The 13,595-nt window shown below is 42.7% G+C and overlaps 1 protein-coding gene across 2 annotated transcripts in view; it reads right to left on the bottom strand.

Moving 5' to 3' along the window:
- The window catches only part of ASAP1 (ArfGAP with SH3 domain, ankyrin repeat and PH domain 1), a 153,089-nt gene that overhangs the window by 108,622 nt on the left and 30,872 nt on the right, over positions 1-13,595 (bottom strand). The window contains exons 1-2 of one of the 2 annotated variants that reach the window (XM_081949858.1): positions 10,116-10,289; positions 9,071-9,200 (exon numbers count right to left, since the gene is read on the bottom strand). In XM_081949858.1, the coding sequence (XP_081805984.1) occupies positions 9,071-9,196 (126 nt within the window). In that variant the 5' untranslated portion in view covers positions 9,197-9,200; positions 10,116-10,289. Of the gene's footprint in view, positions 1-9,070; positions 9,201-10,115; positions 10,290-13,595 lie in introns of those variants that run through there. The other variant, XM_081949857.1, reaches the window with a different exon arrangement.

A 13,595-nucleotide genomic window follows, 5' to 3' on the forward strand; every position in this document is an offset into this window, starting at 1 on the left:
CTTAAAAATTTCCAGTGTTGGAGGATTCACAATTTCTGGAGGCAAGTTGTTCCACTGATTAATTGTTCTAATTGTCTATTTTTTTCCTTAGTTCTAGGTTGCTTCTCTCCTTGATTAGTTTTCACCCATTGCTTCTTGTCTTGCCTTCTGGTATTTTGGAGAATAGCTTGACTCCCTCTTCTTTGTGGCAGCCCTTCAAATATTGGAACACGACTATCATGTCACCCCTTTTTTTCATTAAACTAGACATACTCAATTCCTGCAACCGTTCTTTATATGTTTTAGGCTTCAGTCCCCTAATCATCTTTGTTGTTCTTCTCTTCATTCTTTCTAGAGTCTCAACATCTGTTTTACATTGTAGTGACCAAAACTGGATGCAAAATTCTAAGTGTGGTCTTATCAAAGCATTATAAAGTGGTATAATAACACTTCACGTGATCTTGGTTCCATCCCTTTGTTAATGCAGCATAACATACAATATATATAATAGGTTGCCCTGCTAGTGTTGGTGAGAATGTGGTTTTCTTCTTAGTAGTTCCATGATTAAGGTATGGTTTTCCTAATTGTGTAAAAAGGTAAAGTTTCCCCCTATCAGTCGTGTCTGATGCTACAGGTATATTCATCACCACTTCTTGGCCAAGGGAGCCAGCATTGTCCGAAGACACTTCCATGGTAAAGTGGCCAGCATGACTATACACCAAGTTACATACAACGCCATTACCTTCCCACCAAAGTGGTACCTTTTTATCTACTTGCATTTTCATGCTTTTGGGCAGGAGCTGCAGCAAGGGACCGGAGCTAATCCATTGGGTGACACTCAGCATTCCAGCTGACAAGCTCAGTGTCTTGAACCATTGAGCCATCGTGCCCCTCCTAATTGTTTAGGGTATTAATTATTTGAAAAGAATCACATGGACACAGAACTCTGGAAAAATCAACCCATTGCTCCTACGAATCTTGCAAGTCTTAAGCCAAAGAGCCAACTCATAACTTGCTATTGGCTGACTTGCTTTACAGTATACTTCCTGCCATTTCTACACCAGTAGGAGAAAGGTATTAATTACAACAACAAACTGCATAATCATATCTGCCAACATCCTCAAGTAAAACCCAGGTGGAATTTCAATTCAGTTTGTATTATATAGCCCCACTGCCATGGAATCTGAAGACGAAAATGTGTAGCAAGCATGTCTAGTGATTAGAGGCACCTGCGTACACCAGGCCCACGCACACAGCAGACCTCTAAAGGCAAAATTTCAGAGCGAGCCTCAACCAAATATAGTCACAAAAAACAATGAATATAAATATTGTGCAACGTAAACCCACTCTGTAGCATTTGCTGCTGGGTTCGGTTTCCTTAAAGCCATTGCCGCATATAGTTGCATGCTTAAAACATTCAAACTACACTGGCTTAAGAAATATGTCATTTTCATTTAGCACACTAAAAGGACTATGCTAATGTGCATGAAAAAAAAAGTAATTTATACTGAAGAACCCTCAATGATGAGGCGTTAACTATTGTTGCATATCCTGAAAGAAAATGATTGCACATGATATTTATTTGAATACACATATGCATTGTTCACTGCCTAAAAACTGCCGGGTTGACACACTTCAGAATAATGATTCAAGAATTACTTAATTAGTATAACATATTTGTTTGATATTATACCAACAGTAAGTTTTCAACTTCTACAACATCCTGTTTCCTCTCTCCTTTGTCACAAATTGCAGAAAGCAAAAAAAGAAAACTACAGAGTAGGACTTTTATTGTCAACAGAATGGAGCATTTCATCAAAATTTAATTTTATGGGAAACTTTTCCTCTCATGTTTTCTTTACAAGTTAAAAGCCTGTTTAAATGTTTAAGCACTGGTGAAGTCACACTTGGGAGTGCTGCATCTAATTCTGTTCACCATGATACAAAAAAAGATTTTGAGACTCTAGAAAGAGTGCAGAGAAGAGCAACAAAGGAGATTAAGGGTCTGGAGGTTAAGCTATATGATGAATGATCGAGGGAACTGGGTATGTCTAGTCTAACGAAGAGAAGGACTCAGGGGTGATATGATAGTAATTGTCCAGTACTTGAGGGTTGTCACAGAGGGGAAGGGGTCAAGATCCAATCTGGGATGGTCACCAGGACCAGAAGTTCAGTCTTCTGAGTTTTTGGACTTGTGTTGGTGCCCATTCTCAGCGAACTTCTCTCTCACCAGAATATGACACATTCTAGTGAGAGAGAAATTCTCTTGAGGATGGGCTCCAGCATGAGTCTGAAAGCTTAGAAGACAACCTCTGGTCCCTGTGATTGACCTAAATTGGATCCTGCGATATTATCCTGGGACACATACGGGTATATTTGCCTTCATTGATAAGAGGGGGTCAGCCTATTCTCCAAAACACCCGAGGATAGGTCAAGAAGTAACAGATGGAAGAGCATTAAAGTGAGAACCAACCTAGAACTAAGAAGAAACTTCCTGATAGCGAGAACAACTACCATATTTTTTGGAGTATAAGATGCACCGGAGTATAAGACGCAGCAAGGTTTTGAAGAAGAAATTTTTTTTAAAAAAGTTTTTGCACTCTGCAAACCTCCCAAAGTTTGAATAGCTTTTTGGGAGCTTGCAGAGTGCTTCGGGGGGAGGGGGGGGACAAACAAAAAACATCCTGTTTTTCGTTTTAAAAAAAGGGGGCATGGATAGCCTGTGCTCCTGGGGGCTGGAGGGGGGTAAAATTGAGCAAACAAGGGGCCATTTTTTGCTCATTTCTGCCCTCCCCAGCCTCCAGGAGCTCTCTGAAAGCCTTCTACAGGCCATGTACAGCCATTTTGGTGAAGGGGCGGGGTTTTGGGAGGCAAAAAATGCTGTATTCAGTGTATAAGACTCACCCAGATTTTCAGCCTTTTTTTGAGGGGAAAAGGTGCGTGTTATACTCCGAAAAATATGGTAATCAGTGGAACTGGCTTGCCTCCAGAAGTAGTGGGTGCTCAATCATTTGTCCAGAATCGTATAGGATCTCCTGCCATGGATAGAGGGTTGGTCTAGAAGACCTCCAAGGTCCCTTCCAACCATATTATTCTATGTTCTAGAACTTAACATGCTTAAATTTGATAAGAAATCGTTAATAATTATTTTTAATCCCCCAAAAGCAGCAGTGTTTGTGTTTGGGGCAGCTCAAAGCTTGAAGAATCAATAAGAATCAACAGCAAATTTAAAACCAGGATTAAAAGATGATGTTCATGAAACAAATTGCTGGAAAACCACCTTTCACTTTGTGGTAGGTAAGAGAATTCCAAAATACAACTATGCCGGAGTTCACATTCTACATTAGGCCTTGATTTGTATAACGGTTTCTCAAAATTGGAACAACTGAATGGATTCATACTCTATGATACTCTACATCGGGGATCATGGCTGGCTAAGGGATTCTGGGAGCTGAAGTCCACAAGTTTTAAAGTTGATCCCTCATCTTTCATTAACCATGGTTCACAGATCACACAGACCACACCACATTAGAGCTCAGTGTAATGCATAATTTTGAACTCTTGATGCTGTCTGCTGAATCTCAACTAGTACTACTAAGATAAGGAACTTTTAGCTGCCCCACATATTACTAACAAGAGTTGGTGCCAGGTAAACAGAGCTATAACACTACCCATCCCTTTAAATTAAAGCTACTACAGAATACAATGCCAGACTCTGACACTGATCAAGAAAGAATGAATTTTAAAACAGTATTTCTCAACCCTGTAAACTTTTGGTCACATGATCAAAATTCGAACAGTTGGCAACTGACTCACATTTACGACAGTTGCAGTTTCCTGGGGGTCATGGGATCCCCTTTTGCGACCTTCTAACAAACAAAGTCAATGGGGAAGCCAGATTCATTTAACAACCGTGTTACTAGCTTAACTGCAGTGATTGACTTAACAACTGTGGCATGAAAGGTCATTAAATTGAGCAAAACTCACTTAACAACCATCTTGCTTAGCAACAAAACGTTGGGCTCATCTGGGGTCATAAATTGAGGAGTACCTGTATTTTACCTTTAATTTTAAATGCCTTTGGAATACCAGATGCTATCCAAAACAGCTAAAAATTTTACTGTCTTTATATCTTATACGTAAGACTTTCCAGAAACATCTGTTTGGATGTTTTATGAAACAGGATATTCTCTGAAATAGGCACTTGATCACATTCAGCAGGATTCCCACAAATTATATTTACACTATAATCAGCTATAATATAATCACATATAACATATTAAATATATACACATATATACATAGATAGATATGCATAAGTACATAGTCAAACTGCATAATGATAATTACCAGGAATGAATAAAGAGTCAAACAAATATGACATAATTCTGTTTTATATAATTTGAATGCTATGCTTTGGATTTCTGCAAGGAGAGATTCTTTTTTATTTTTCTTTCCAATCCAATGCAATGCCAGAAAGAATGTGAGTAAAATGTCCATCGGTAGCAAAACTGTCAAAATAACCAAACGGATCAAAACTGGTGTGGATTAGAAACCAGCAAGAAAAAAAATCAGATTAGAAAAAGAAACTGGATCAGGATAGAAACTACAAAGGGGGGGGGGGATTAAAACCTACCAATTCATTCCATTGGGAGACATAGCAAAGCAAGGGCTCAGAATATTGGTGTCTGCTCCATACTTCCTTCCTGGTCACATTACTCAGAGCTGCTTTATTATGAAAGGAATGGAAAACATTCCAAGTGTCAAACTCTGCATGCCTGTTATGGCAATAGCAATAAGACTCATATACCACTTCGTAGTGCTTTTACAACCCTCTCTAAGCAGTTTACAGAGTCAATCTCTTTCCCCCCAACAATCTGGGTCCTCATTTTACCCACCTCGGAAGGATAGACAGCTGAGTCAACCTTGAGCCGGTCAGGATCGAACTGCTGGCAGTGCGCAGCCTGCAATACTGCATTTTAACCATTGTGCCACCCCGGTTCTATCAATCCATCAATTACAACACATGGGTCTTCTGGATTTTGTTGTTGTTCAGTCACTAAGTCATGACCAACTGTTCGTGACCCCTTGGACCACAGCATGCCAGCCTCTCACCGTCCTCCACTATCTCCCAGAGTTTGTCCAAATTCATGTTCATTGCATCAATAACTCTATCTAGCCATCTCATCCTCTGCTATCCCTTTCTCCTTTTGCCTTCCCATCTTTCAAAACATCAGTCTTTTCCAAGGACTCCTCTCTTCTCATTTGTGGTCCAAAGCATTTGAGGCTCAGCTTCAGCATCTGTCCTTCCAAAGAACGGACAGGATTGATCCCGTGACTGGTTTGATCTCGTTGCAGTCCAAGGGATTCTTAAAAGTCTTCTCCAACACCCCAGTTTAAAAGCAGTCTTCTGGATACCCCTTCTCAATAACCTGAAACTGGTCATATTATTCACGCAGCCATCCTCCATCTGATTTATATGGTCACCCCATTAGTTGAAGTGTGGAAAGTCTATCTCAGGTTTTAGGCTGGCTGGGGAATTCTGGAAGCTGAAATCCATCCTCCATAAAGTTGCCAACTTTGAAAACACCAGTCTACACAATGGATTACTGCCTTTGGGAATAAACTCTAATCTGGCAAAGTCCTGAAGAGGCTTCAGAGAACTGGTTCCAAATGCACTTAGACAGCAAAAAAAAAAAAAAAAACGGTAGCCATTTTGGATCTGGTCCCATTCAAAATGCTAACTTTCTTCTTTGAAGCTCTGAAATACAGGTAGCCTTACAACCACAACAGAGCTGAACATTTCTGTTGCTAAATGAAACATTTGTTAAGTGAGTTTTACCTCATTTGACAACTTTTCTTGCCAAGTGAATCACTGAAGTTAATAAATTGGTAACACGGTTGTTAAGTGAAACTGGTTTTCCCATTGAATTTTCTTGTCAGAAAGTCGCAAAAGAGGATCACAGGATCCTGGGACACTACAATCTTCAGAAATATGAGTCAGTTGCCAAGCCTCTGAAGTTTGAGCATGTGACCATGGGGATGCTGCATTGGTTTGTAAGTGTGAAAAAGGTTCGTGTCACTTTTTAAAACACTAGTTGTAACTTTGAGCCATCACTAAAAGGAACTGTTGGTAAGTTGACAACTATCTGTACTTCCAATAAGCCAATGTTGCCAGAGTAATATGGAAGAGAAAACTAGAGACAATATGATTATTATTTTTTTGGAGACATCTCAATAAATCACACAGAAAATTTCCAATAAATGCTCATTACATTTCTCCATGTTGTAAAATCTTTGGCATTTGAGCAGTATGGGCAAACAATATTGGCGATATCAGAATACCAACATGGGCACCTGAGGAAGAAAAAGATCTTTGCCTGGTGTAATTATGTGCATGATTATTGGTGTATAATCACTTAATAATTTTAATATTTTATTTGCTGTTTTAGGATGCTGTGAGCTGCCCGGAGTCACTTGACAGTTAAGATGAGTGACATATACATTTAATAAATAAATAAATATAGTACTACTGCATTTTTTTTTCTATCCCAACATCTTTCAGCAAGTGATATAGAACTATTTTGAAAAAAAAGTACTGGTAATTATTCTTAAAAATATAATTCGCAGGTAGAGTACGGATTTTATCAACTGCAACCATTTCTGCTTCAAACGTTTCACTAAATAGTTTTCAATTGGCCATTTTGAGGGTTTTTTTTTTCTCCAGCAGAGAAAAATTAAGTCCTTAAAATGTTACAGGAAAATCATTAAGTCTTTATATAACCAAGCAATCAACAATCTGGCTTGCTACTTAAACAACAACAACAACAAATGACAATCAATAAAACCATTGAGTGTCATTATTTCCCTTTCTTTCTCCCTTTATTTTATTTGTTGACAGAGAAAATAGAAAAGGCATGTATTTGCTTTCTTGTTAAGGGGTGTGTGTGATTTTTTTTTTTAAAAAAATACTGATATTTATTATTTTCTTAGAAAACACAGGTTCCATGATTAACCAAAGAAAAGAAATGCATTAATTACTGTAAGAAGACATGGTATAAAGTCCTAATCCTTACTTTAAGATACATGGATTTCAATTCCCAGAATTTCCCAGCCAGCATGAGGAATTCTGGGAATTGTAGTCCACATATCTTGAAGTTGCCTGGTCTTAAAAATCCTGGCTTAGTCCAACAATATTTCTCAGCATTCTCAAAAAGAAAAAATCTCTGAATTCACTGTTCTGAACATTCCCAAGGATTTGAACACATGCTGAGGTAATAATTGTATCCAATTTATTTCAAGAATTTACTTTACCCAAGATGCTTAAAACCGCAGCCTTAAAGAAAATACTTTCATAACACATTTTAGCCAAAATGTAGCAGTTTCTTTCTTCCGCTCAGTACAAAACTAATGGAAAAAAAAATTCTAGTCACACACCAAGGGTAAACTTTTAATAGATTGATACACTTAGTATATGCGGCTAACACAGAAGGCCACTGTGAATACATTTTGTCTGGCGAGAGTGTTTATTTGAGTAACATACTGTCTTTTAGCATTTCACAGTTGCAACTGGATTTAAAACCGCTTGCTAAACAACAACAATCCTCAAAGGCACTTTATGAAAGCTTGAAGGTCACCCAGGAAAAAAAAGTCCTGAATTGTCAGATTCCAGCTGCTACCCCACCCCATCCAGGCAAGATGACAGAGGATCATATGATTTCTAAATCCCTCCTGTCTACATCTTTTGGGGATCAGAAACCCAAAGATCCATGGTAGCAGCAGGAGTGATTATCTTTTGTCGAAGTGAAAAGCAAAGCTCTGATTTTCTTTCATCTTTACTAAACTCCTTTCAGAGTAAAGCTTGAAAGATGACATAAGGGGATTTAAAAGAAGCGGTGAAGATTGTTGATTCAGATCCCAACAAACCTTGGAAGAGCCAGCCAAGGGGATTCAAGTCCAAACCCACCAACCCCCCATAACAGACTGTTCCCTTAAACTGACTGAACAAGCAATAGGAGCATTTGATTGGCTACATTCACTATTTGGGAAATTGTACAAAAGAGTACTTACACAGCAAAAACTGACACAGCACAGTAAAAGTTATAATTCTGAAACAATACCATTCTTCCAACAAGACATCCTTACGACATTTATCTTATCCTTTGGTTCTATTACCCAATTAGTTAACAACATTAAAATGGCTTTAAGCAAGACATCTTTGAATGAAGACACAATTACCACCAATCTTTCAGAATGTCATTTTATCTTCCCTAAAGGAAAAACGTTATCAGGGCAATCTCCGTGTCAGGGAATTAAAGCTCTTTCAAGAAGGCCAGAAAACATTTTCTGCCAGCAATAATTTAAATGATGCCAGAAAAACTACCAGCTTAATTCGATAGCCTTGTTAAAATCAATGGCTGTAAGATGCTGGGATAACGATTCAAGGAATGATACGGATAAATGACAGGACAGAAAAATGAAAGAGATTAGTTTTGCTTCATTTTGCAGAAATGTCTTCTACTATGCATTATTGAAAAACAAAGCCTCTGGTCTGCAAGATTTTGCACAGTCCATTCCACACATATATTTTGCAGAAGTCAAGAATGACACCTATATCTATGTTAATCATGACATTTAATTTTGGGGGAAATGGATTAGACTGAGCAAGTTACTACTGCCACAAAATAACCCACCACACCGCATCCTCCTTTACTTTCATCATCTTCCAACTTCTCATCAGTGCCTTTGCTGGAGTTCCGCATTTGTGAGCAATTTCCTCCACTCCTTGCCACTAATTATTTACTGTTCACCTGTGCCAAAGATACACCAAGCTTCATTCATTCCATACAACCATTTCCTCTGTGTAATTATATGGACAAACAATCCTGCCTCTGTTGCCCCTAGTGTCATCATGAATGCAAAATAAATAGCAGGATATGGAAGAGAGAGCATGCAGCCTCTGAGCTTTTCAAAAGGGTGCAGGAGACCCCGGAGACCCTTATTGTCCAGAGCACACATGTCACAATCACGAAGAACACAAGGCAGCAACCCGCAAACCGAAAAGGAGAGGACAAGTATTGATGTACTGTACCTCTTCTAGCAGCGTGACGGTGTTCCTGCAGTTCTGTAGCCGGGTGGTAAAACTGGACGTGGTTGGGGAATTGTAATCTTCCGTCGTCTCAGCAATAAACTCCGACACAGTGATCTGGTCCGGCATGATCCTGCCCCACGGGGACAGTCGAAAAGCCACAAGGAGAAGAAAGGAGAGACAAGGAGAGAGTGAGAGCATTAAACAAGAAGGCAGGGCATCAAGGAGGGGAGATCAGCTGGGCTCCTGACTGCAGTGGGAGCCTGCTGGAAAGAGAAGAGAAGCAGGATGCCCTTCCTGGTAGAGATTATACTAACTAGGGGTGGGGTGGGGGAGCCATCTCCCCTGGGTCACGTCTGTCTGACTCAGAGCAGCTCTTCTTCCACCACCCAAAGTCAGCAGGAGCAGTTCAGGTTGTCTCAGAGCCCCTATTCCCCAAAGGGGGGCGGGTCCCAGGCTCACCCCAACTATCCCCCCCAATACTTTGCCAACAAGCGCATAAGAGCACCAGCCTGCCTACCATCCCTGTCCTACTGTCCCCACTAATTTGTATCCATTTTCTGTATTCAGAATTATGTTTATACTTATAGCTGTTATCTTACACATGCTTGACAAAATAAATAAAATAAATTAAATTCAGCTGCCAGCCCAGTGCCAGGTCCAGCCATGTACCCCTCCCCTTTTGCAAAAAAAATGCAAAGTGATCCCTCCCAGCTTCGGAAAGCTCCTGGATCTCTCCTGGTCCCAGCAAAGGGAAGGAGAGGAGTGGGATGGGCAGGAGAGGAAGGGGCGCTCCGCCAAGATCTCCTCTCCAGCCCCGAGAGAGACGTCGCGCTTCCAGGGTACTACAGCAGCTCCTTGGCATCTCCCCTTCCCCAAAATAGGAGAAATCCATATCTTGCTTCTTGGCCTGAGTCGCGCCCCCTCCCCACCCACCATCCTGGAAACTGGGGAGGTGGGGTTGGAAACTGCTTTGCAAGGGACGGACCACCACCCCCTTGGCGGGGTTGCTGCAGGAGGGTCTCCCCTTCTCCCCAGAGCTACTAACTTGCGCAGGCGCCCCCTCTGACCCTCCGCTGCGCCCCCCCAAGATGGAGCGTGGGGGCGAGGAGGGACCCGGCGAGGGGGGAATCAGCAACAGCAGCGGAGGAGGAGGAGGAGGAGGAGGAGGAGAACGGAGACCCCGGCTGCAACCTCCCGAGCAAGACCGCCGAGCCTGCCCGTCCGTCCGTCCGCTCTCCAGACGCGCCTCTTCCTCCCTCCCTCCACGCGCGCGCGCGCTCCCGCGCCGCCTGCTGCAGCCGCCTCCGCCAGCGGGCGGGCGGGGGCAGCAAAACGCACGCGCCTGCCTGCTCGCCTGCCCCGCCTACTCCGGAGTCAGAGAGAGAAAGAGCGCGGGCATAAACGCGCAGGCGCTCTCTCCTTCGGGTTCGCTTGATGCCTCCAGCGACGCATGCGCTCTGGTGGGGTTTTGTTTTAAAGACAGAGGAGGGAGGGAGGAGGATGATTTACCAACGCGCGGCCCGCCCACTTTCTCCTCGTCCTCCTGCTTCGCCGCCGCGCCTCGCGGTCACGTGAGGAAAACAAGGAAGTGGCCGGCGCACGCGCCTCGTCCCTTCCCTCCCCCCCCCCCCGCTGCGGCGGAACTCTGGCATTGGGGCGAGCGGGGACGCGCGCGCGTGGGGGGGGGGGAGAGAGAAGAGCTCCTCCTCCGTGCGTGTGCCCGCGGCGGCGCCAGCTGTGGTCCAGCCCCCCCCCCCCCCCGCAGCCCGGGATGGTGGCAAAGTTTTATTTCCTAAATCATACAAAAAAAATATGACTGGACTTTGCTGAGGGAGAAAGGTCCCAAAGGTGCTTTTTTTCCTGAGGCGACTGGACGCTTATTTTTTTTTTCTTTTGAAGGCGTTTCTCTTCTCATCCAAGAAGCTTCTTCAGCTCTGACAGGATAGTGGGGGGAATGGAAGAAGTCTGACACTATCCAGTCAGAGCTGAAGAAGCTTCTTGGATGAGAAGAGAAACGCCTTCAAAAGAAAAAAGAACACCAAGCACATCTAGTTGCCTTCTGCCCAAAAAGCCCCTTTGGGAAAACCAAGACCTGGATGACTGAGAACTCTCTACAGACTTTTGAGCTATACAATTTGGGATGAACCCCTTTGGAATGGTGTGGGAATAAGGAACGGATTTCCAGAGGGGAAAAAATTGCAGACTACAGGAACCATTCCCATTACTCAGGTGACCTGAGGACACAAATAAACCTCCAAGTGCTTCAAGGACCCTCTAAAAGGATGCAAAGGATTAGCTGCCTGCAAGGAATGTAAATCCTTCCATTCTTCCACGTCCTGTCAGCCCAAGAAGCTTCTTGGATGAGAAGCGAAACGTCTTCAAAAGAAAAAAAATCAGAAAGTCCAATTGCTTTTTGAAAAAAAAAAGCACCTTTGGGACAACCATAACCTGGGTGACTGAGAATCTCTACAGACTCTTAGGGAGAAACTCAAAAGAGAGACACTGAAAAGCCCAAAGGCTTTGTGTTTCGTTTCTAGCTTTTATTTGGGAATAAAGAATATCCTAGTTCAGAGGAAGAGGACTTCCTCAGTTCAGAATAACAGACTTGGAAGCCCAACTCTTGGTGTAGGGTCTCTTGCTTGAGCAGGGGGTTGGACTAGAAGACCTCCAAGGTCCCTTCCAACCCTATTCTGATTGATTGATAACCCTATAAGGCTTCAGATAAACGGTTGTCCACTCCAAGGTACAAAACTATGGAGACAGACTCCGTTAAAAAAGATTTAATTTTTGAACACAATGACTCGAGGAATTATTTTATCTGAAAGAGCCAGTTTGGTCTAATTGTTAAGACATAGAAAGCAGATGACATTGAGTTCTAGTTCTGCTTTAGCCATTGAAGCTGGATGGGGGATTCTGGGCCACTCACCAGGAGTTTGGGAATTCTAGTCCCTCCTTAGCCACGAAAGGTGGCTGGTTGACTTTGGGCCAACATTTGGAGACTGTGGCTTCTAGTCTTGGGAACTCATGCAAAAAGATACTCCTCTAGAATGTAATCTCACAAACTGAATTAAAAAGAAAACTGGTGCAAATTTTGGAGGGAAGAAAAGACCACAAACGGCGTAATTCTCCTTTGTCACACCACACTTTCTCTTTTTAAAAGTAGGCTGACCCACATTTCCTTTACAAACTTGTTTCTTTGTTTGTTGCTCGGAGAAGTGGGGGAGGCAGGGAAGGATAAGGTGCAATCAGCTGGACCTTCTCAGCTGAATTCAAAGAATTTCAAAGGTTAAAAGTCAAAGTGAGATTGGCTTCGCTTTGCAGGATGGGAAGGCTTTTCAGGTTCCTGTGAGCAGAAGTAGCCAAATAGGAACATTTAGACAAATGGGGCTGCTGTGCTGGTTTGAGAAGTCGGACTGATTCATTTGCAGGAGATTGCAAAAATGGGGCAACTCCAGCACTGATCATCTAAGACAGTGTTTCTCAAACTTGGCGACTTTAAGTCCTGTGGACTTCAACTCCCAGAATTCCCCAGCCGGCTGGGGGATTCTGGGAGTTGAAGTCCACAGGACTTAAAGTCGCCAAGTTTGAGAAACACTGATCTAAGACAAAGGAGGAACCAAGAGTGTGGAGACCTCAGTACTCTCTGAGCCTGGTGGTTTTCTTGAAGACAGTTCATTACCCAGCCAGGTAACATCATCACTTCCCCCAAGTCCATACCTTAGTACTCTACAGAAACGAATGTATATTAATTGCCAGGCAGCGGGGCATGACAGGGAAATGCTGAAATTGGCAGGTGACGCCACACCCATTCAACAGAAAATAAGGTCAGCGCGATTGCCCCCGATTCAAATCACACCTTTCCCTGCTAAAGAGAAAATGTCACAGATTTTGCACATTTGTCTTTCGATGGAAGGGGAAGAAAAAGGATAAGCTTACTCTTATTGGTAAAGCTAAGAATCTGACCACAAGATGAAGCAACTTCATGGAGATGCTGCAGGGGGGGGGGGGAAAGGTGTAACTGAGGCATGTTAATACCAAGGTATGGGAGGGGGGGCTGCCCTATATTACTCTCACCTCGTGAAAATGCAGTGTTTGATGTGGCTTCTTTGTATGTGTGGGAATTCCTTCGACCTCCACAGAAATGGGTGTGTTTGTGTATGTGTGAAAAATGATCTCCTACCATCTGTTGAACCTCCTTTTTACATGACAAAGTGAACTAACTCACAACCTGAAATGTACGTGGTAGTAAACCCTGACCCTTACTCACCGTAGCATCTCAGGTCAGGCAAGAAGCAATGGGTGAAAACTCCAAAGAGAGAGATATGGAAATATGGAGGACTTTCCAGACTGTGAGAGCAATTAACCAATGGAATAGCTTGCTTCCAGGAGCTGTGGATGCTCCATTGCTGGAGATTTTCAAGAAAAGATTGGAGAAAACCAGTGGTGAGACTCAGCCGGTTTGGGCTGGTTCGAGTGAACCGGTTGTTAAATTGCTGGCTGGCCCTGTCCCTTCCAGGGGTGCCCA

Source organism: Natrix helvetica (genome assembly GCF_964273705.1).
Source record: "Natrix helvetica genome assembly, chromosome: 4".
NCBI classification, from domain to species: Eukaryota; Metazoa; Chordata; class Lepidosauria; order Squamata; family Natricidae; genus Natrix; species Natrix helvetica.